This window comes from Carassius gibelio, chromosome B22 (genome assembly GCF_023724105.1).
Source record: "Carassius gibelio isolate Cgi1373 ecotype wild population from Czech Republic chromosome B22, carGib1.2-hapl.c, whole genome shotgun sequence".
Lineage (NCBI taxonomy): Eukaryota > Metazoa > Chordata > Actinopteri > Cypriniformes > Cyprinidae > Carassius > Carassius gibelio.
Genome location: NC_068417.1, coordinates 14977077 through 15002670, shown reverse-complemented (window position 1 = coordinate 15002670; position 25594 = coordinate 14977077). Strand labels below are relative to the sequence as shown.

The following is a 25594-nucleotide window of genomic DNA, read 5'->3' as shown; positions in this document are numbered from 1 at the left end:
AGCTTCCTATCACTGTTTATAAGTCCTGTACATTAGGTTTAAATCCATCCAAGGTTAAAAAACAGTGTCATTTTGTCAAAATATCATTTTAAAATTACCTCAATTCTCAGAGATCCCCAAACGGTTTGCGCGAAGCTGTTCATAAGATTCAGTTTCCTTAAACCCCACCTTTCGGTAGCATACTGTGTTCTGATTGGTCAACTAACATAGTCCATACTTGCCAACCTTGAGACCTCAGAATTAGGGAGATATTGAAAAGGCCAGGACGAGGCGAGGCGGGGGGTGGGGGGGGGGGGTCGTGTCATATATAATCACACACACAAACAAAGGTAAAGAAGAATATAATTAATTTATCTGTACATAGTTTATTCATACATATTATGTACAGTAACAACAACCCATTTTTTTAATGCATTTAGCAGACGCTTTTATCCAAAGCGACTTACAGTACATTCAAGCTTTCTTTTTCTTTTCTTTTTTTTTATCATGGTAAAATAAAATATTTTTTATTACCTATACAGATGTTCTCGGGATTCCCAATGAGATCGTTTGTGATCAGACAATCATAAACTGATGCAAATTACAGTGTCATATGTCAACATTTATTTACCTAATCTCTCAAGTTGTAGCGACTCCGGCAAATCAGCTGTTCTCCCGTAGTAGACCGTTAAAGTAGAACGTCACAAAGTAGCAGTTAAATTCGCGCATGTGCAATATAACGGCAGAATGGCGTTGCCGTTCCACCAGAGACTGTTGCTAAGTCCCTATTGTTCGGTCTGAAACGGTGCCCAGTGACGGATGGTGTAGCAATTTTGTTGTCCGGGTGGAAATCGGGAGAAATCCGGGAGAAAGATTTTCGGGAGGGGCTTCGAAATTCGGGAGTCTCCCGGAAAAATCGGGAGGGTTGGCATGTATTACATAGTCAGGTTTGATTGGTTGTTCCGCACACACCTTCATGGTAAACAATGCGTTAGCATCTGTTTGGGGTGAATTATGTCTTATTCCTCTCATCGCGAAGCAAACAGTAAAATAAAAAAACTTGAACAGTCTCGCTGCTTTTTCTTCTGTGTGCGTATTCAAGCCGCGCGCTTCAGTTTGAATCTGAATAGCGCGTTCAGCGCGGGAGCGTGGTCACATTAGATACAATGAAGGGAGATGTGAAAAACTGACATCGCGTTGTTTTCATATGGATTACTTTATCACAGAATATACTGATAAGACGCTCGGGAGAAAACAGACACATAACTTCATAATCATACTTCGCGTTGTGATCCGGAGATGCTCGTTGGTCTAAATAAAGTTGGTAATGAACCCTCTTTTATGGCCAAACGCTTCGAAAAGCCCGACTTGTACTCACCGAGATTAGAAAAGCAGTCATCAGTGAAATGTTGTGAACACAACAAAAGGGATTTGTTGTACTGCTCTGGTATTGTGGTGAAAATGAATTTTAGCCATTGGTTCTTCTGATCTTCATTCTTTGGCAGTGAAAATAAAACAAACTTGCCTTTACAATTAAAAACACACTGTCTCCTCGACATGATGCTCTCACACCAACCAGAGCATCTGTGTGGGGGGGTGGGTCAGCTCAGAGTTCCGTTTCTCTCAAGACGGTAGGCGGAGATTATTATGCGAAGTGTTCCTAGTGACGTACATAGAGATGGCCAAAAGATTTGAAATCTGTAACGACTCGTTTCAGCGATTCAGAGTCGACTCCTTATTTTAGAAGCCAATATCTTTATAAATCGTGTACTTTTTGGTTTAATTACTTTGCACATTGTTTACAGTGATGGACAGCTACATCATACACTGTAATACAGGTAATTTTTGATTTCCCATCTGTGTGGCTCTTTAAGTTGTACGTTTGAAGGAGTATTTCTGTTCCAAAAATACTCCTTCCGGTTTGTCACAAGTTTCGGAAAGTTTTTTTTGAGTATGGCTTTGTGTGACGTTAGATGGAGCAGAATTTCCTTATATGGGTCCTAACGGCACTTCTGCCGGAAGATCGCGCGCTCCCGTATAGCACAGCAGAGACATTCACTGATCAGAGCGAGAGCATCGCGAAATGTCACAAAAGAAGTGTGTTTTTGGTTGCCAGGGCAAGACAACCCTGCACAGATTACCAAAAGAGAAACAGCATTAAGAGACCAGTGGATGGAGTTTATTTTTACAGAGCATCAACGGAGTTGTGCAAGTGTTTTTGTTTGTTCCCTGCATTTCGAAGATGCTTGTTTTACAAACAAGGCCCAGTTTGATGACGGATTTGCATATCGTTTATTTCATAATGCAGTCCCAACGAAAAAGGGTCACGATCGTGTGTTGGAACCGCAGGCGGTAAGTAAAACTGCTTCAAATATCTCTGTGTTGTTAACTTAGCTATCGGTGAGTAAGCACATCAAGTAAACAACATGCGATGTTGTCATCAAACTGCACTTTCCACATGTACAGCTTAAAAAAAAAAAAAAAAGATGACATAAAGTGGAACTTAGTCATTTTCCAAAACCGCTAAGCAAATATATACAGTTTCAGTACATACCACATAGAGACGTCGTTGCTGCTGCTGCTGCTCTTGTTCAGTTTCAGCCTCGGGATCTGATTATGGATCATAAATAAACGGCTGAATCTGACTGTAAGCCATGTTTGGGATGATGGTTTTTTCCTCATGGTAATGTCACAGCTTCCAAACGCTCTCAACGCAAAAGACTACTGGCGCTCGTGATTCTTTAGCTGAAGTGACATTCAGCCAAGTATGGTGACCCATATTCAGAATTTGTGCTCTGCATTTAACCCATCCGAAATGCACACACACACACACACACTGTGAGCACACACCCGGAGCAGTGGGCAGCCATTTATGCTGGGGCGCCCAGGGAGCAGTTGGGGGTTCGATGCCTTGCTCAAGGGCACCTAAGTCATGGTATTGAAGGTGGGGAGAGAGCTGTTCATGCACTACCCCCACCTACAATTCCGTCCGGCCCGAGACTAGAACTCACAACCCTTCGATTGGGAGTCCAACCCTCTAACCATTAGGCCACGACTTCCCACATCTTCATATCTTTCTCTTATGAATATAATAAAACTAAAGACTTTTTGGAGTTATGAAGGATGCAGTACTACTCTATAGGTACTCAAGATTAACAGGATATTGAGTGAAAACGAGCATTTCACACCCCCCCCACCCCCAACATATAATATAACCAATTAAAACGGCGAACATGTTGATCCTTTCCCGCCAGAGCTCCTCATATTACCATAATCATTTATGGTAATATGACGAGCTTTGGCGGGAAAGTTTGTGTTAACCTACTTTACGGACCCCTTAAAAGTCCCATTTCTAATAAGTAGAAAAAAAAAAAAAAAACAATGGTCAGTTCTTATAAGGGACATTGCATACTATATGCAAACCTCATATCAAACCATTCTACTGCAGCATTTTGGAGATATTGGAAATTGTTACTAGGGGTGCTACGATCACGATCGGCCGATCGTTATGCGCATCTCGTCAGTAAAGCCGGTTTTCTAATCAGCGGTTAATACCATCAGGTGCGTGATTTCACATAAAGCAGCTGTTACTACACAGAGCCGTTGTTAATAGAGAAGATGCGCAAATAACGTTAATTTTCAGCGTTTATTGGTGCATCTTCTCAGTTAACAACGGCTCTGTGTAGTAACAGCAGCGCTATGTGAAATCATGCACCTGATGGTATTAACCGCTGATTAGAGAACCGGCTTTACTGACGAGATGCGCATTAACGATCGGCCGATCGTGATTGGAGCACCCCTAATTGTTACACTTTAAAGGGCTATAAAGACCACATTTCTGATAAGTAAATAGTTAGTTTATTAATTGGACATCCCATACTATATCCACACCTCATATTAAACCATTTTACTGCAGTGTTTTGGAGATAAGGGACATCACATTTCAGAGGGCTATAAAGACCCCATTTCTAATAAGTAGAAAAAAACAATGTTCAGTTCTTATAAGTGACATCCCATACTATATGCTCAGATAATATACAACCCAGTTTACTGCAGCGTTAATGAGATATGGACCTATATTGTGAATAGTGAATGTGAATGTGTGAATCAATTATAATTTTAATGATTATTTTTTGCTAAATAATTATGTCCCACTACCCCCGGCATTATTCATAATTATATTTTGCTCTCTATCCAGGTGTTTTAAGTGTTATTACAGAAAGAGTGACAGTATCAGTGACAGAGGGAGATTCAGTTACTCTGTACACTAATGTTACAACAACACAACAAGATGAGATTTTATGGTATTTCAATGACACCCGCATCGCTCAAATCACTGGAGATCTCAGTAAGATCTGTACAGATGTTCAGTGTAATGAAGACACTGAGAGATTCAGAGACAGACTGAATCTAGAGAAACAAACCGGATCTCTGACCATCACAGACATCAACACTGCAGACACTGGGGTCTATCAACTGAAGATCTTCAGGAGCAGCAGCTTCAGTGAAAAGAGCTTCAGTGTTACTGTTCTTGGTGAGACATTTAATAAAACCTTCATCTTTGAAACAAAATGCATTCACTAATGTTGTGTTTCATGCTGAAAGTCAAGATAGAGCACCTACCAGTAAACATCTTTCAAGCAGCTGTCGGTTTGTGTTTCAGATTCTCCAGATAAAGTGAAGACAATATCAATGAAGGAGAGAGAATCTGTCACTTTTGGTACTCCTGGTATCATAAAAACAATTAATTATGTGATGAGATGGTATTTTAATAACTCTCTCATGGCTGAAATCACTGGAGATCAGAGTAAGATCTGTGAAGATGATGAGTGTAAAGAGAGATTCAGAGACAGACTGAAGCCGGATCATCAGACTGGATCTCTGACCATCATGAACACCAGAAACTCAGACGCAGGAGAATATAAAGTATTGATCATCAGCCACATCCTTCAGAACAGTGTCAGTGTCACCAGTTTGAAAACATTCATTTTTACTGTCATTGGTGAGTAAAGTTTAGTCTTTCAAGGCCTTTTTCCATGAAGCAATTTTAAAATACATTTTGAAATGTTTAAATAATCCCAGTAAATATTTTTATTGTGGTCAAAAGTGAGCTTTGAGTCTGTCTTGGCAAAATTTAAATCGACTCTCGTCAGCATAAGAGACAGACTCATTCTCAGGTATAATTATAAATAAAGCTTTTATTCTTTGCAAAGAAGGTCAGACAGTCATACAGCAACACTGAGTTCCTGCAGAGTGAAACCGACCCAGGAAGAGGGCAGTCCTCCACCTTATATACCTCTGCTGCTTCAAGGTTACAAAGCCTTAGCAGCTGTAACTTTCCACACATAACAAGAAACACTCTCTATGGGCGGTTTCTCACACATTTAGGACTTAGGTGACCCCCTCAGGTCATCCTCAGGCATTATGGCCCAATGACCCTCTAAGGTATATATAGGCATACAGAAGCAGTGTTAAATGATTTTTTCCACCACAATTACATAAAAATTCATTTCTGTGCCTTCTGTTAATGTCACAAGCTCAGCTGCTTGTGCTGAATAATTTGATGGCAATGAGCCAGAGGCCACAACATCAAATACAGTTGTTATTGTCTTATTCAGGCCTGTTTGTGGATCTTTAAAAGCTGAGCCATCCACAAAGAGGACATTTTCACGTGGCATGTCAGACAGGTCTGGACGTGGCGTACACACTTGTTCAAGTGCTGTTAAACAACAATGATGCTCTTCCCCATCCTCTTCTGTTGGAAGGAGAGTAGCAGCATTCAAGGTTGTGCATTGCTTAACAGTGATATTAGGCATATTAAGCTAAATAGTACGATATCTTAACCATCGAGCTGTTGATAGTGTGATGTTTTCTATTCCTGCAAAATCATGGACACTGCGTGAGACACCATCAATGTCAGATCAGAGTAACCTACGAATTCTCTAGAAGCCACCATGGCCTTCTCAGCAGCTGCCACGGCCCTCAGTGTAGCAGGCCTGCTGCAACTGGGTCCAGTTTGCTGGAAAAATATGCCCCAGGTCTCAGTTTGTCTCCATGATGCTGCAACAATACAGAAGCCATGAATCCATTTTTCTCATCAACCATCTGAAGAAAGGGTTTATTTGGGGCCGGCAAGCCCAGAGTTGGCGCAACAGACAGCTGAACTTTCATGTTCAGAAATGCCTCTTCCGCTTTCTCTGTCCACTCAATCCTGTCACATAAATTCAACCCCTTCCCTCTCAGGGCTCTCAGGGGCAGCTCAAGAATTGCATAATTTGGAATAGATGTTCTACAATAGGAACACATCCCCAAAAATGTAAGCATTTGTTTCTTTGTCAGTGGTTTTGGGACCTCTTTTATAGCTTTAACCCCTTTTTCAGACAGTGATTTGCTATTCAGTGTTATTACATGCCCCCCAGGAATGTAATCTGTTGTTTTACGAACTGCAGTTTTGTCAGGCTGACTTTATGGCCCTCCTGAGCCAGATGCTTCAGGACGGTCACAGTGTCAGTTTACATATTTAAAGCAAACAAGCAAATATCATCCACATACTGTAACAAAGCTGTACCTGCTGTCAGGGTCAAAGCTTCCAAACTCCTTCTTAGGGCTTCGTTGTAACCTTTGGCCTCAAATTCAAATCAGAATTGGCTGTCTTTATCAACTGGCACACTAAATAATCTAAAAAAAAAAAAAATCCAAATCTACCACTTGAGAAGAATGTTGCATCTTGTGGTATTTGTGACAAAATTGTGTATGGATTTGGCACTGATGGAGCTCTTTGCATGACGGCAGCGTTCACAGCCTGTAAATCCTGTACAAATCGCCACTCTGTGGGCTGACCCTCATCCCTTATATTTTTCACAGGAAGAATTGGAGTGCGAACTGGAGAATCATTGCATGGCACCATTATCGCCTCTCTTAATAGTGACTCAAACACTGGTTTTATACCAAGAATTGCCTCTAGTTGTAGAGGGTATTGACGTTGACATGGTCTGTAATCAGATTTTGGGGTGACCACAACTGGTTCACATCCTTTAATTAAACCCACATAATATGCAACCCCAGTTGGCAGCAACGAATTAAAAGTTATGGCCAATTTGAACATTTACGAGCGTGAATCTCCAATGTCCGACTGCAGTGAATGCAGCAGCAGGAGAGACTGATTTGTTTGGAAAATTTTCTCAGTGAGCGCGAATCGAGGGAACCATGAGACACAGGAGGAAAAAGGTAAAAATGGATTATCTAATCTATCTATCAAGAAAAGTTTAATGAAAGCACAGACTTTGAGATGATAAATAACTAATGTTACAGTGGTGTGGTCTACTACGTGATACGTTACCCACCTAAAAAAATGTGAGAATAAGTAACAACTTCATTTTGTGTCATAACTTTCACACTTTCATTCATAAATTCACCCCGTCTAAAGCGGATTGAATCGCGGAATTCAGTCACAAATGGAACTTGCTGTATAAAGCAGAACGTCACGGAATTCGGCCATTTTTTAATGAATAAATCAAAAGTAGAGCTGTACATTTAATCAAATCTCGATGGACTAGTGTCTGTGAACATTAAAGGTGTTCAGTTCCGTCGCTCCCTACACGCAGAGTACGGAGTCTGCGTAGGGCACCAACTCCCAGAGGGGGCACCTTCCCAGTAACTCAACAGAAATAAAAATAAAACAGGCATAAAGTTGGCTTGACGTTGGACGTTCGCAGGTCTCAAATTTAGGGACCGTCTCTAAAGTTACACGCTGTATTGTATTGTTATACACTTTTCTAACGTCAGTAGCATTTGAGAAGAATGACTTACACTGAAAAAAGTAATAAGTAAATTTACTTATTTTTACAAATTTTTATTTGGCAAGTTTTTGCACAAGCATTTTTCAAGTAAATTTAACACATTTGGAAATTAAGTAAATCTACTTAACTAAGTTAAGTAAAAAAAATAAAATAATAATAAGTACATTTTATTGAGTAAAATTTAATTAAATAATATTAAATTAATGTATTTAGCAGACACTTTTATCCAAAGCGTCTTACAGTGCATTCAGGCTAACAATTTTCACCTCTCATGTGTTCCCGGGGAATCGAACCCCCAACCTTGCGCTTGCTAATGCAATGTTCTACCACTGAGCTACAGGAACACTTCAAGATCTTGTGAAAAATAAGTGAAAATTTCACTTACTTACTTTTTTATTTTGGAAAAGTTTTTACACTAACAAAAAACCTGAAACAGATATTCTAGAAATTTCTAAATGTAAAATAAATTTTTTCAAAACAGTTTTATCAAATGAGGGTAAATAAGTCTCTCACTTCTGTCCCTTTAAACCAGTTTACAGCAAAGACAGCACGAAGGACTGGATGCACATGATAAATATTCTGCAATTAAGAAAACAGACAAAAGAAATAGCACTGTAAAACCCGATAAGTAAACTTTACTCAAACCGTTTGAGTAAACAGATTGCCTTGATTTAAACCATGTAAGTTTTAAAACTTTGCATTCAAGTAATTAAGTGATTAACTAATTGCTGATTGAGAATTAGTGATGAACAGCTGCTGTTAACAAACAGAATCACTGAAGAAAAGAGAAACACAAGAACTACTACAACTGACTTCAGACACAGCCTTAGATGAAATCAACTGAAATAAAATACATTAAATCTCTCAAGATCTGATGAAACAACCCACAAACAGCATCAGCAGCTCCACTTATTAATAACCAGACTGACTTTATTTCTGTCAGACGTCTACAGAAGATCTTATTGAGAATGAACTAAGGTTTAGATGTTGATTTATTGTTTCATTTGAAGTAACCATGTTAGAGATCAGTGTTTGCTTTAGTTGGGCTCTTGACCCTTGATTTCTGTCTTAGTCTTTTCTCTGGCTGTTATAACCGTGTGTTTCTAAAACACATTTGTTGTAGCTCAATAGCGCAGAAGAATTGCCATCAGGTGTTAACCTGTACCTAGGTGTAGATTATTTAATTAAATTTTACTCAATAAAATGTACTTATTATTATTTTATTTTATTTACTTAACTTAGTTAAGTGGATTAACTTCATTTCCAAATGTGTTAAATTTACTTGAAAAATGCTTGTGCAAAAACTTGCCAAATAAAAATTAAGTAAATTTACTCATTACTTTTTTCAGTGTAGTCACAAAAACAACTAATTGTTCATTTAGGTGTCCGCTATAATGCACAATTGAATTGAATGTTTGATATTTATTAAAATAAACTGTAAGTCATATGTAAATTATGCTACTTTTTCACATGGACTCAAACGCAAATTTGAAGCTCAGTAGCATTTGAGGAGAAAGACTTGCAGTCATAAAACAATTGTAATGTGTTCATTTAGGTGTCAGCTACAATATACACCTTATATATTTTTAATATATATTAAAATCAATTATAAATCATTTAGGTAAAAACAGGGTCCGTTTATCACTTTCAGGCACATTCCTGTTAAAATATGTAATGTAGGCAAATACAAAATAAACAATTTATGTACATGTTATTACAAATGCCTGCAAAGGGAGCCAAATGCCTTGTAATTGCTGCTGTTAAGACTTACAGGACAATCAAATTTTTGGCCACCTTGTTGCTTTAGATGACACAGGCTTTATAATTTCTTCAACACAAAACGTGCATATCACAACCCTTAGAAAAATAAACCATGGTTTTATCATAGTAAAACTGCTTAGTTTCCTTTTGCATGATTTCTGAATGCTTGAGACTATAACATAAATTAGAGTCGTAATAATGTTACAGCCACAGGTAAATGTCGAGAGCTACAATTGTGATTTGTAAATAATACAATTTGTTCATTTAGTTTTTTATTTGATTAAAGTTCTATTTTCACCCCTATAGTAGGCATTATTTTAAAGGAATATCACACAAGTTTTCATAGATAGAGTTTTAATTTAAACTTGGCAAAACAACATCAGAGCGGTTAGTAGGTCTATGTGAGGCATTTATATTTTCTTCAAATTCTTCAACTTTCTTTTCCTCCTTTCTACTTGCTAATTCTTTCTGCATCGTTCTCCTTTCTCTACTTTCTTCTTCATTTGCCTAAACAGTGGTGTATCATATTCAATGAGGTTGCTCTATGACTTTCCCATATCTGCTGGTTTCCTTCTCTGTGGAGACCTTTTCCTTCCTTTTCGATTGTTTCCCACAGAGAAGGACCCACCGTTATGGTTCGCCCCTTTTCTAATTTAAATTCCAATCCTTAAAAAAACCAAAATTTAGAAAACCATGAACTGTCTCTCACCCGAGAGTTCTGTTGCCACTTCGGTTCTTTTCTGATTCCAGTGGTGTCTCCTCCGGGCCTCGGCGGTTGGTCCCTTTCTCCCTCAAATCTAACCGGGGTTAGGGCTGAACTTCTATTGTCACAATCATTAGATGGAGTGCCCATGAGCTTCAGTAGAGGGCACTCCACTCAGGACCTTTCCACCCATCAACCACCAGATGTCACTTGGACACTAGCACCTTTCATACTGTTGCACCACACCCAAACTACATTACCCATAGTCACTGCATCACAATCACCCTGCGACACCTGCACCTCATTTACACACAAATATAAGGAGAACACTCACTCTCACTCACTGCGAAGTCTTGATTTGCTGTGTCTGTCATTTCTGAGCGATTCCCTTGTGTTTGATCTCTCTGTACCTGACCTTTGGATTGTTTATACCGACTCTGATTCTCTGCTGCCTGCCCCCGACATCTGCTTGTTCCTGTTTTCGATTCTGGTTATCCCTATATACCTGACGGCGTTGCTGATCATTGCCTGTCTGACCAATCTCATTAAAAGTTCTGCACATGGATCCGAACCTCTCTGTCTCATCATTACATTTATAGTTCAGGATGATCAGTCACCGTCCGCTCACAGGTCCAGAAGACACATCCAAGGAATCCCACTTCTGACACCAAATTGTCGTGGCAAAATTTAAATCGACTCTCATCAGCGTAAGAGACAGACTCATTCTCAGTTATAATTAAAAATAAAGCTTTTATTCTTTGCAAAGAAGGTCAGACAGTCACACAGCAACACTGAGTTCCTGCAGAGTGAAACCGACCCAGGAAGAGGGCAGTCCTCCACCTTATATACCTCTGCTCTTCCAAGGTTACACAGTCTGAACAGCTGTAACTTTCCACACATAACAAGGAACACTCTCTATGGGCGGTTTCTCACACATTTAGGACTTAGGTGACCCCTTCAGGTCATCCTCAGGCATTGTCCCCCCACTATATGGCCCAATGACCCTCTCGGGTCATCCTCAGACATCTATAGGCATACAGAAGCAGTGTTAAATGAATTTTTCCACCACAAGTCATTATTAAAATATAATTACATTAAGTTAAGTTAAATGAGGGCAGTTGTGGCCTAATGGTTAGAGTCGAACTTGTAACCAAAAGGTTGTGGGATCAGAGTTTCAGTAAAGCCAGGAATTGTAGGCTGGGAGAGTAAATGTACAGAGATCTTCTCCACCTTCAGTTCACACGACTGAGGTGTCCTTGACCGCTTACTGGCTACATTCACGCTGACAGTATTTAGGACTGACACTAAAGAAAACTAGTTGTAGATGTAACTACCGATTATCGTTCTCCATGTATTAATGATGTCTGTCCTTAGCTGCTTCAGATTCAGGTCTGTCTTCAGCTGCTGTAGCAGGAATATGTGCTGGTGTTGGTGTTGTTCTGTTGTCCGTGACCGCAGCTGTTGTGATTTACTATCTCAAGCGTCTTCAAGCAGGACAGAATAGTGAGTATTACACACAGATGATTTAACAAGATGGAAAAAGTGTGAAAGGAATCTTTAAAAGATGTAAAAGTATTTTCTATTCAAAGTAATGTGTGTTTAATTGAATTTTGTTATTGTTCAAACAGACACCGCAGCACGAGCCAGTGATCAGGTGAGATATATATGAACACTAAGTCTATTTACACTGAGGAAGAGAAAATGTTGGCGCATCAAGAAAAAGCATAATGTGCAACTACATAATCTTCATTTACCCTCTGTGAATCTGTGTTTTATTACAGATGGGTAATTTAAGTGACTCATCCCCTAATCCGTCTGATCCTATGTTGATGGACAATGCTAATGTGACGTCCCCTGATGAGATTGAGAGTGAGGCTGCCAGTGAGATATCACTGTAACATCACTAGTACCAGTCAATTTTTACCTCAAACACTCTGCAGAAATGAATGAAATTGATATATTCATATAGCAATAATTGAAAATAATTGTAACATTAACTGAAAAAAAACCCTGTATACTACGGGGCTGTTGAATGCTTGAATCTGATTGGCTGATGAACGTTCAGAGGTATGCAATTATTTTCTGGGAAACGCATGGCTAACGTAGTTCAAGGCAGATCTCTTGACCGCATTACTGTTCCATATCACTTCTCATAGTTAACAGTAATAACATTCACACAGTTTGCACAAAAGGTGTTTATCAGCGCTGCCCTGATGATTTGATCAGTTAGCATATATAGTGTAACAACTATTACTAACAACTAGTACAAGTAACTAGTAACTATAGTAACAACTCTAAGGCTACACATGACATTTCTCACTAGCGAGGAGACAGCACTGTTTAGAGACGCAAAGAGGTAAGGTAAAAACAAAACAAAAACTAGATTAAACCGCTAATTTAAGCAGGTGAATAAACTCTAGACCAAGTGATCACTTACTGCTTTTTATTAAACGAACACATGAAGGCCTATATGTACCGTAACTAAAGTAGTGCAAAACAAGTACAGAAAGTGTATTCGGTCAACTTTTTAGTGCGTGCATTTCACAATTTAAACTATGCAACTGGGATAAGCATTTTATTTTAATTTTAATTTTTACAAGTTTTTTTTAGCTAAGAACACAGGTCTGTCATCTGTCAGTGGGTTTTAAGAGAAGCTCTGTGGCATGAAACTATGTTCCTACTGACATTTAAAACCCTCTTGATGGGGAGCTAGTTGCTCACATATTAACATTTACTCATTTAGCAGACGCTTTTACTTAAACGACTTACAAATGAGGACTGTGGAAGCAATCAAAAACAACAAAACAGCAATGATATATAGGTGCTATAACAAGTCTCCATGAGGAGTCAGCACGTGCGCATGGTTGCCAGATTGCTTAAAATAAGCAAACACCAGGCAGAAAATGTATTCTTGTAATAGTGAAGCTCTGATTTGGGGATTCATGAACGATCTCGTAGTAGAGGCGCGGAGAGCAGTCCGCAGTTACATGTTCCTTTTTTGTTCGGTGCGTTCTTTTTGGAAAGTATGCTTTAATTTGAAATATTCAGCATTCCCGATATTTTCTAATTTTTCATCGTAGTAAAAATTATTCCGATATAATCGCTAATATTCGATAAATCGCCCAGCACTAGTCTCCAGAGATTTTTGGTATATGGAGGGATTAAGCTGCTGAAGGGACCCAGATTGGTGATCAATGGTCATTTATCTCTGTTTCTTATCATTATCACGAATTAATGCACTAACCTATATTGCTGCTAACAAATGAATGCACTTGATAATATAATGCACAATGAAATGCAATTAGAATTTATTCAAGTCCCCTTTATTCATATAGCGCTTTAAACAAAAAAAGATTGTGTCAAAGCAACTGAACAACATATCTATCTCCTCCTAGATTTTTACAGCTACAAGCACCAAACTCAGGTCAGTTTTATTACGTAAGATCACCTACAGCTGACTTACGGTTTTCCTCAACCCTCTTGTTCACTTTATTGATTTGTCTTTTCTTTGTATTTTGTTGTTGTTGTTATTATTATTATTATTTAGCAAGCTGTTTAAATATTGCTAATGATCATGGAAGGGTATGCACTAAAACTAAATGAAGCTAAAAACTGAGGCTTTTGCACAATAGTCCCATACGACATACATGACTAAACCTAGTGTGTCTAGTTGAGGACTGGTTTATTTGCATTTATTTCCTTTACATACAAGGCTTGTTTGAGATTCGCCACGCCTCGCCTGAAATGTAGACAACAGCAGGAGGCTGCAGTGTAGTGATGGCCGCTTTTGAAACACTGCTTAATGAAGCTTCAAAACATTTACAAATCTTCCGTTTCGAATCAGTTGTTCAGAGCGCATGTCAAATTGGGCAAGTCACGTGGTTTCAGCAAACAAGGCTTCATTTTGTCAGGATTGTTTGAGAATATTGTGATTTTGCCAATTACTTCATTCATAAATGTAGATTATTTAATAACCTCCCACTTTATTACTTTTTCCAGAAAGATTTATTGGTCTTCTTCAAATACCTAAATCTTATGTATCACAAAAAAGCTCTTAAACTGTATAGTCTTTTGAATGTTTGTTGTTGTTGTTTGATGATTAAACCCCTTGTAGTGGTATTTTTTTTCTGTATTTATTTATTTATTTTCCTGTTGTGATTATTTTGTGTATCTCTGTATTTTTTGAGAATTGTTTCTTCTGTTGTTTATTTGGTATTTTGTATGTTTATCAAGCAATAAATAAATAATACAAATTAAAATCGTGACGTCAAGATTGTTTCTAAGCATTTAGAAATTTCAATTGTTGGCGTTGAGGGCGATCTCTGTAAACCCAAATTCATTGAAATCGTCTGATCTCAGATCAGTTTTATCAGACATTGTTAACGAGACATTTTTGTAATTAACAGAATGAGAAGTAGGTAATAGTCTTTTAATGGCATCTATATAGAAGCTGTATGTATGTGTGTGTGTGTATATATATATATATATATATATATATATATATATATATATATATATATATATATATATATATATATATATAAACTAAGCAAAAATATTTTAAAACCACATATCATACGCACAACCGCTGCAAAGTCAAAGAATATTTATATGAATAGAGTAACATTCACTTTTAGGGGAAAACAAACCGCCATACGGTATTGGATGGAAGAAGTGGACTGACCTTACAACATGCCAAAGAGTTGTTGTGTGGTTGGGTGATCAAATAATGTTTGTAAAACCCCAAATTTGAAAGTCATGGCTACCTGCCATCATCATCATCCATATCTGGCTGTTATGGAAAAATCATGAATTATGTATGATGCTAATAGAAAGCTAAGCCAGGCTAGTTGTATGGCTAGACAGAAAAGTGCACTTTCCAATAAGGAGTAAAATAATTCACTGGCTTACCTGGTGACTCGATGAGGTACGAGTAAATGTCCGAGTAAGACACCTTTATTCCTGAAGAAATATGACGGTAGTACCACAGGAATATCATATTTATTACATACAGTACATCACAAATGCTGTGTTAAAGCATCCCAAAAAATACCACAGTGCCACAAAATTAGCTCACTTGATTTGTGTGGTACTTTAAATGTTTTACCACATGAAATAACACAGGTCATTTGTGTGAGGATCATCTACTGTAACTGTGTCAGTGATCTCAAGCATTTAGTCTCAAATACAATTTCTGTTCATATACATGAACTCCAGGTACCTGTCAGCAATCACAGGCAGGAATTCAAGAAGGGAAGGGGATATTATGAAATACAAATATTTTATCAGCATTAAAAATTACAGAGAAAATAAGAAGCAGGGAGAAATGTTCATGACAAGACTGAGAGTGGATCACACAGGTGTGGATCAAATCATGAGAATTGTGATAACTGTGGGGTAAAGAAAATGCTGAGCATGTCGTATTATGTATATTATAAGAGGTGGAAGGAGGTGTTTCAAGATTGGGTTCAAGAGGATGAAAGGGAGTGGATTCTGATGGGGATATTGGGAACAGAAGGAGAGGGAGAGGGGTTAAGGATCACCAGGAAAGCATTATTTACATTTCTTAATAACATAGGGTTAATGAGCAGAATATATGAATACACTTAAAATGACATGATGTTACACACTCTTGTACAGTATGTGGTGGTATGCACCTAAAAGTTGTTTGCAATCTGCCAGTAACAAAGTGAAGAACAATCATACATTGCAAGTTTCCTGAAAGTGAAAAAAAAAAAAACACATTTTAACACAAACACATCCACATAAAAATATGTACAATGGTCTCTTCTATATCACAGAAAGGTTTTTTTTTTTTTTTTTTTTTTTATATATTTAGCATATACTTATTAAGTACACTATTATAAGGATAATTTCTATGTAATATTTTAAATGTGACTTCTTTTATTTTGTTTGTTAATAATTATTTGTGTGGAAGAGACCGAGTGACACTCCAGTTAACATTATACAATGTCATCCATTTAAAAGAAGATGCTGGAATAGATTTTCTGTTGATATGATTTCATCGGTTATTGAATTTGTTCTCAACAATCAAAATCCCTTCTATTGACACATAATTGTTAGGCCTGTAAATAGAAACAGGACTAAAGCGTTTCTCTCCTTTAATAGAGTTTTTATACCACTAGAAATGGCATTAAATACAGTGTTATATTCTTTTAACAAAGCCCCAAAATCAAATTTCCAGGAAAAAGGATCTAAAAATTCAGAATCACATCTTTGCAAATCGATCGAGAAAATGATAATGCAAAGATTAATGTATTTTCTAGAAGAAACAGTCGAGCAACATAGAAGGACAGCAGCTTGTGAGTGTTTTGTCTTGTTTTCTCATCAGACTAGTGTGTGATCATCATTGCTAGGAAAGTTTTTTGGTTTAAATTGTGTGTGTCTTACCGTGGTTAATACGTGCTGAAAGTGACGCTTGGTTTTGCGTTTGCCTATCGCGGGACTGCCTGGTTTCGATCTGCTAAATAGTGAGGCGTGTCCAGCTGACTTCAATCACAGGTAATCAGGCTAATACAAAGCACTAGGTTTCACCGCGGCAGCGGTCGCGGCAACCCTCGTGTGAACCCTCCTCGTGTGAAGACCGATGAGTGTAAAGACAATCGACTCTACCTGCGCGACTGCACCGAGCAAGGACACCGACAGGGCACCTGAGTATTGCTTTTCTCTTTTTTTTCCACTCTTTGTATAGTTTGTTCTCAAATATATCTTACACTTGTAGTCACTATGTGCTTTCAGATCTCTACTATCACTACTAACACTCGGAGAGCACGCTATGTACGTCGCAGAAAGGCCTGTCTGACAAACCTACGCCATGTCCCTCTGACCTCTACTACTATGCTCTCTATTCCAGTTGGTCTCTGGAACTGCCAGTCTGCAGTTAACAAAGCAGACTTCCTTTCCTCTATTGCTACCCATTCCGGTCTCCACCTCATGGCACTGACAGAGACTTGGATCAAACCTGAAGATACTGCCACCCCTGCAGCCCTCTCTACTAATTTCACTTGTTCCCACACTCCTCGTACCACTGGGAGGGGTGGAGGTACGGGTCTCCTTATATCCAAAGAATGGAAATTTGAACTTTAGCCATCACCTACAGGTACTGGTTCATTTGAATCACATGCCATTACTGTAACCCACCCTGTTAAAATCCACTTTGTGGTCATTTATCGTCCTCCAGGTCAACTGGGAAACTTCTTGGAGGAGTTGGATGTGCTGCTATCAAACTTTCCTGAAGATGGTACTCCTCTGGTACTGCTTGGTGACTTCAACATCCACTTAGATAAACCCCAGGCTGCTGACTTCAAAACTCTGCTCACCTCATTTGATCTCAAGCTAGTGTCCACTACAGCGACTCACAAATCGGGCAACCAACTTGACCTCATCTACACGCGTGGTTGCTCTGTGGACACCTCTTCAGTTGCTCCACTGCACACCTCTGATCACTTCCTCATTACTGCTAACCTAGCACTTACTCCTGAAGTGGCACACACTCCAACGCAGGTCACCTTTCGACGGAACCTACGCTCACTCTCTCCATCTCGCCTATCTGCTGTGGTTTCATCCTCTCTTCCACGATTCTCTCAGTTTTCTGCTCTGGACACGAACAGTGCTACGGACACTCTTTGCTCCACTTTAACATCTTGCTTGGACAACTTTTGTCCACTGTTGTCTAGACCAGCACGCACTGCCCCATCTGCCCCCTGGCTGTCCGAGGTTCTCCGTGAACATCGCTCTAAACTCAGGGCTGCAGAGAGGAAATGGCAGAAATCAAAATCTCTACGCACCTCAGTGTGTATCAGTCTCTCCTCTCTTCCTTCTCTGCAAATGTCTTTACAGCTAAAACATCCTACTACCACAACAAAATTAACAGCTGCTGTGACGCTCGGACACTATTCAAGACTTTCTCTTCTCTTCTTAATCCGCCGCCTCCACCTCCTCCATCGACTCTTACAGTGGACGACTTTGCAGCTTTCTTCACAAATAAGATCCATCAGTGAACAATTCTCCACACCACAGACTGAGGAAAACTTCACAATGACTGATGCACACTCTTTATCCTCCTTCTCCCCACTCTCAGAGATGGACGTCTCCAAAATTCTCCTGTCCAATCATCCTACTACTTGTCCACTTGATCCTATCCCCACTCACCTCCTTCAAGCGATCTCTTCTTCAGTCATACCTTCACTTACTCACATTATCAACTCCTCTCTTCACTCTGGAACATTTCCCTTAGCATTCAAGCAGGCTCGGGTAAGCCCACTGCTCAAGAAACCATCTCTAAATCCAGCGCTTCTTGAAAAATACAGACCGGTATCCCTTCTTCCATTCATTGCAAAGACACTTGAGCGGGCTGTGTTCAACCAGCTTTCTATGTTCCTTGGACAGAACAACCTCCTGGACAGCAACCAATCTGGCTTCAAAATTGGCCACTCAACTGAGACTGCTCTGCTCTCGGTTACTGAAGCCCTGCGACTAACAAGAGCAGCTTCAAAATCATCGGTACTCATCTTACTGGACCTGTCTGCTGCTTTTGACACTGTTAATCACCAGATTCTCCTGTCCACCCTCAGAAAGATGGGAATCTCTGGAACTGCTCTCCTGTGGGTTAAGTCCTACCTCTCTGACAGATCCTTCAGTGTGTCTTGGAGGGGTGAGGTTTCTAAGTCACACCACCTTGCTACTGGGGTTCCTCAAGGCTCAGTACTTGGACCACTTCTCTTCTCCATCTACATGACATCTTTAGGATCTGTCATTCGGAAGCATGGCTTTTCTTATCACTGCTATGCTGATGACACCCAACTCTACTTCTCATTCCAGCCTGATGACCCGACGGTAGCTGCTCGCATTTCAGCCTGTCTGAGTGACATTTCTAGCTGGATGAATGACCATCACCTTCAGCTTAACCTTACAAAGACTGAACTACTGGTGATTCCAGCTAACCCATTGATTAATCACAACTTCTCTATACAGCTGGGCTCGTCAACCATAACTCCTTCGAGGACAGCCAGAAACCTAGGAGTTGTGATGGATCATCAATTAAGCTTCACTGACCACATTGCTACAACGACCCGGTCCTGCAGGTTTGCCTTATACAACATTAGGAAGATTAGACCCTTCCTGTCAGAGCAAGCAACCCAACTTCTTGTCCAAGCTCTTGTTCTCTCCAGACTGGACTATTGTAATGCTCTCCTGGGGGGCCTTTCTGCATGTACTGTCAAGCCTCTGCAAATGATCCAGAATGCAGCAGCGAGGGTTGTCTTCAATGAGCCAAAAAAAGCTCATGTTACTCCTCTCCTCATCAGGTTACACTGGCTACCAGTAGCTGCTCGCATCAAATTCAAGGTACTGATGCTTGCCTACAAGACAACCACTGGCACGGCACCAACTTACCTAAACTCACTGGTTAAATCGTATGTGCCCTCCAGAAGTTTGCGCTCTCCAAGTGAACAATGCCTTGTGGTGCCATCCCAAAGAAATTCAAAATCACTCTCACAGACCTTTTCCTGGACTGTGCCCAGCTGGTGGAATGACCTCCCAATCTCAATTCGTACAGCTGAGTCTTTACTCATTTTCAAGAAACATCTAAAGACTCATCTTTTTCGCCTGCACTTAACCTACTAACACCAGTACTTTTCCTTTTCTTGTCTTTTTCATTTAATAAAAAAAAAAAAAAAATTATATACACCTGGCTATGCGTTCTATACTAGACTAACTGAGACTTGTCATGGCACTTGTATTCTGTTGTTGTTCTCTTGTTGACCTGACTGCATCTATTGTTCTCATTTGTAAGTCGCTTTGGATAAAAGCGTCTGCTAAATGATTAAATGTAAATGTAAATACATTATTAATAGGGATTATTAATAGCCATCCCTGTGGTTTTAGAAAAAGGTAGGTCAACTACAGATGCTATATTAAAGTAAGCAATGAAATAGAAAAGTTAATTAGTATGAAGGAAATAATGATGACTGTTTACTTTGATATAGAAAAGCGTACGATTTTATGTGGAGGGAAGAATTATTAATAAAAATGAATAATCTAGGATTTAGTGGTAGATTATTTAATTGGGAAAATAGTTTTTTTTTTTTACAAATAGGTCAATAATGGTAAAAGTAGGATCTGAAATATCTGACGTTTAATATTAATAACGGAGTTCCTCAAGGTAGTGTGCTCAGTCCTATTTTATTCAATATTATGATTAATGATATTTATAGCGATGTAGGGTCAGGGATTCAATCAGCCCTTTATGCTGATGATGGTGCAGTTTGGAAAGGAGGTACAAATATTAAGTTAATAACAAAATTCAGGAAGAAATTTAAAATGTTGAAAATTGGTCTTATAAATGGGGTTTTAAGTATATATAGAGCTTTGATGAGATCAACGCTATATATAATGGATGCATGATATACATGGAGCTGCTGCTAAAGCTAATTTAGAGAAATTAGAGCATTAAGAATTTGTATAAGAGCAATGAAAACTACTCCAATAAATGCAAATCTAGGTATAGAACATTCCCAAAGTGAAGTTGTTGAAGTTTTGATGAAGTTTATTGATTGATTGATGATGTTTATTTCAAACCTGCATTCTAATTTTCTCACAAATCAACATAACAGGCAACATAACAGACAAATTATACAATTGCATGGTTTGAAAAGGAGGTGGACGAAGCAAACGCTTATATGATTCCAAACCCCCTCACATTCAACACAAAATACAATACAAAACCAATATACAAACAGAATAATTCAAGAACAACATTATTCCTGTACAATACATACAGTATAACAATTGGCTCTATATAAATGGTATAAGACGGGCAAGACAAAACAACGCACGCACAACACACACACTTACAAGAGACACTGGCCCACACACTCTCTTACCCTACACCCTCTCTCCACTGGCTTCATGCTGAGGGCATCACTCTCTGTCCTCTACATATTTCTTTAATACATTTTTTTTTGACAAATGTTTGAAATGAATAATATTTGGACAGGTTTTTCATTTGTCTACCAAATCATTCCAAATCTTCACTCCCCGCACTGAGATACACATTGATTTTAAAGTGGTTCTAAATTTGGGCAGATATTTATTTTTATTTCCTCTTAGTATGTAACTATGATGAGCATCTCTATCACGAAATAAATTTTAAACATTAGAAGGCAGAGAGTTTTGCCCTGAACATAATTTGAGCAGTTTTAAAGTTGATCACGTCCTGCAGTTTAAGTACTTCCAGCTCTACAAACAATGGATTGGAATGATGTCTGTAATGAACACCAGAGACAATCCTGATGGCCTTTTTCTGCAGAGTGCAGAACACTCGATTTTTACACACTTGATCCAATAAAGTCAAGTAGGTATCTCCAAGTGGGAGGAACTTTTGCCGCTAGTGGGCGGGACTTTACAAATGGGCGGGGTTTAAGCGGAAATTTCACATTGCGTCATTGCCGGGGTGCGCGCGAATGAAGATGGCATAAAGTAGTGATACTAATGAAAAACTGATTTATTGATTTTCATTGTGGTTTAAATTTTATTAACAAAAGGTTGTTATATAATTTTGTGACAACTGCAAACATTCAAGTATATTAAATTATATTAATTTTATAATTATATCAGTATCAAGAAAATGTTTACTGTATGTTAATGTTTTTCTTTAATGCAAGTTTGAAATCTGAGGGAGAATTATATTGTTTAGATTGTTAAAACACCCTTGTCTCTAGGTGAAACAACATTACAAAAGGCGTGGAAGTAAATTTTACAAATAAACATTTAATTTAAAAAAGAAAAAAAAAATCTAAATAGTAATACAAGAATTAATAATAATAATAAAACATTCCAAGACGTACCAAAGTCCAATTTAAGACACTCTTTTCCCCATCTCCTTTTTTATCACCAACTCAATCACAGGTAACGCTCCACACCATTCAAAATTCAAGTTTTAGTTGTTATATGACATGCAAAAAGCAGTGAAATGTAGGTCTGGCATACTCTTTTTAGACTGTGCAAAAAAATAAGAGAAAATTAAAAACAAGTAATGAAACAACAGGAAAAAAATTAAAAGTTTTTTTTTTTTTTTGGAGATAATTAAATACAAATAATGAAATCTACACAATATACTGTATTAAACTACTACACAGATGATTTGTAGAGATGCTACACAGAAACTGCTACACAGATAATGTGTAGAGATGTACACAATGTGCAGTGACGATGAGTTGCATAGTTAGGTTGTCAAAAAAGCACAGTGTGCAGAGAGTTATTGAGTAGCACTAAACAACCAGTCTATAAAGTTCAGTGTGTTTAAAGTCCATGTTTAGTAGTCTGATAACATGAGGGAAGAAACTCCTCCTGAGCCTCTCCGTCTTTGCCATCAGACTGCAGAAGGGTCTGCCTGACTGTAGCAGATGGGTTGGTGGGGTCTTTAAGGATCTTAACAGCCCTAGATTTACATCTTCTGGTGTGGATGTCTTGCAGAGAGGGGAGAGATGTTCTGGACATGTGCTCAGCTACTCTTTGCAGGGCATTTGAAGGTATTTGAAGCTGCTCACTCTCTCCACTGGGGTCCCGTTAATGATGATTGGGGTAGATCCGCTGCTGCCTCAAATAGAAAAGAGTTATTGTAAAATATTACTACAATTTACAATATTACTGTTTCTACTGTATTTCTGAACAACTAAATGAAGGCCTGTGGAGCATCAGACTTCAAAACCATTCAAAACCCCAAACAGTACTGTAGAACAGATATTTAAGGAACCTGAGGTTTTAACCTGCTTGATTTTTATCAGCATTGGAACACTTTGCTGCTGCTTTCACTCCAAGGCTATGGATTATATTTTTACTGGAATGAAGTGTCATTAGTCACTAAACATTCAGTCCAATGACATCGTAAAATAATTCACTGTTGACAAGTTAACATTAACTAAAGTACAATACACAATTATGTGAGACGTCCACAGAATGTAATGTCATTTACATTCCAACATTTGTCATTTAGGACAGTCTCTGACCATACCCCTGGAGCAATTTTAGGAACAAGCGCTGTTGCAAATGTCCACCTTTAAAGTATGAACATAATTTATCCACAAAAAGACCCACCCACACAGACACATTAGTAAAAAACTTCAGACACAATAAATTACACATCTTGATGCATAGAAAAGAAAAAAAAGCTTACAGGAAAGTGATCCTTTGTGTTTGCAGAGAGAGGCGGTAATCGGGTCACTGTTACAACCAAATGTAACTTCTGGCCACCCAGACTTGAACTTTGCACATACTGTTTACACATACTGTTTTTGTTTGTTTGTGTTACCTACAATGACAAAATTAATTCTACACCTTATACTGTTGATATGTAATGCATGGTAGTGGACACTGCAGTTATCCTCATATATCCACTGTTATGATTATTAAATTGAAAAATGAATTTGGTAATTAAACCAAATGTTTCAATTGCACTACATTATTTGGATTAATGTTACACGTAAAAATAGATAACATTTTAAAAATATAACAGCAGGTTTTGAAACAATGACCAGCTTTGTTACAGTCAAGCATAATCAGTTAGGAGTTTTAACTAAGACTCATTCTTATGGAACACTTTACCAATTATATTAAAAGTTTTAATCTATCGTTTAAATATGAGTGCAGTTATAATACATACATATTTTACGTAACGTTCTTCAGTGTCCATAATCTGCAGCGTAGATCCTAGATATGTATTGCAAAAATATTTAGTACAAAAGGGTAAGACACAACAAAGATGTAATTTATCTGTGCTGCCAATGCTGTCTTCACGTTCTCTCGGAATAATCATAAATATGAGTTTTGAAGGTAGAAATTGCACATCCCATCCTCCCATTTTCAAACTTGAATGCAATGAGCTTGTAATCATGATTTAACTACGTCAAGACTAAAACATCAACCACAAAGATACTGTACTTTCTAACAACTTCGTTGTAAAAGTCTAAAAACTTTTTAATAAACTTACCCCTTCAAACTAATTTTCTTGACGCTGGAAAGCCTAGAGAAGTTGACGGCGTGCATTAACCCATGACATAATGACAATAAACCAATCAAAAGACTGGAGGTTTGTACAGCCCTCTTGGAGCTGAAGTCCCGCCCATTTGGAGCTGGCTCCGACCAGTGTTGCCAGATTGGGCGGGTTACCGCCCAATTGGGCTCCTTTTGGTCACGTCCGACCGGAAAAAAATGCATTGGGCGGGTCTTTAAAATTTGGGCTGGTTTTTAATGCAATAGGCGGGTTTTTATTTTTGACTATAAACAGTATTATTTATTTATTTTTTTATGAAAACTAACTATAAAATAAATTATATAATGTAGGATGATGTTTAAATTAGATATGGTTCAGGTTAGCCAATAAGGTTCAGAGGAATCCTGTCCAATCAGACTTCAAGCCTGATTGGCGGGTTGTTGTAGGCTAATTCGTTATATCGTCAAAACTGCATTATCATCATCAGTGATCATCATTCATCATCATCATCATGCCAAAGTGGGGTAAATATAAAAAGTCCTACAGAAAGGAATGGGAGAGTGACCAGTCTTTAAAAACATGGATTACACCTGTGGTAGGCGATGATACAAAGGCATTTTGTAAATACTGTCAATCAGAAATCAGAGCACAGTTAAATGATTTGAAAGAACATGCTAATACAAAAAAACACAAATCGCGCTGTGCACCAAGTATAAAAACGTTTACTGTGTCAGTGGGAGCAGCAGGGCAGTGTCCGATCAAAGATGACCAAAAGCGCCGTGAAATTAGAATCGCTGCTTACATTGCTTGTCACAGTTCAATAAATGCGGTGGACGATTTGTCAGACATTTTGAAAGATGAGATGGGAACATTCCAAATGCACCGGACAAAGTGTACAGCCATCATCAAATCAGTCCTCGCGCCACACTTCAGAGAAGAACTTGTGGAGGATATTGGGGATTCTCCATATTCCCTGTATCTCGATGAAAGCACTGACATATCCGTGAACAAACTTCTTTGCATTTGTGTGAAATAGGCTACCACTCAAAAAAACACAGCAGGTTTGTAAGTACATATCTTGGACTTGTGGAGCTGACAGATGCTGATGCTAAAGCCATATCAGACACTGTTGTCGCTTTTCTATCGAAGAACGGTCTCCAGATTAAAAACATGATGGGCATTGCCACAGATGGTGCCAGCGTAATGGTTGGAAAAAACCACTCGGTTTTTACCCTACTTAAACAAATACAGCCAAACCTGCAGCTTATTCGCTGTGTTTGCCATTCGCTTGACATTGTTGCAAATAAAGCAATGCAGCTTCTTCCAAGCAACATAGAATAC

The 25594-nt window shown here is 38.5% G+C and overlaps 2 protein-coding genes and 1 long non-coding RNA gene across 3 annotated transcripts in view; 1 reads left to right on the top strand and 2 right to left on the bottom strand.

Moving 5' to 3' along the window:
* Window positions 1-14407, top strand: part of LOC127987197 (uncharacterized) — a 46889-nt gene extending 32482 nt beyond the window's left edge. Inside the window, exon 8 of the mRNA XM_052589452.1 lies at window positions 12024-14407. Coding sequence (XP_052445412.1) covers window positions 12024-12140 — 117 coding nt within the window. The 3' untranslated portion in view covers window positions 12141-14407. The remainder of the gene's footprint in view (window positions 1-12023) is intronic.
* Window positions 1-25594, bottom strand: part of LOC127987218 (SLAM family member 9) — a 198872-nt gene that overhangs the window by 77100 nt on the left and 96178 nt on the right. The window lies entirely within an intron of this gene.
* On the bottom strand, window positions 21849-24312 carry LOC127987259 (uncharacterized). The gene is made up of 4 exons (XR_008161137.1): window positions 24251-24312; window positions 23924-23970; window positions 23438-23572; window positions 21849-22857 (listed from the first exon to the last, which is right to left on the bottom strand). It is a non-coding gene; the product is annotated as an uncharacterized LOC127987259 (long non-coding RNA).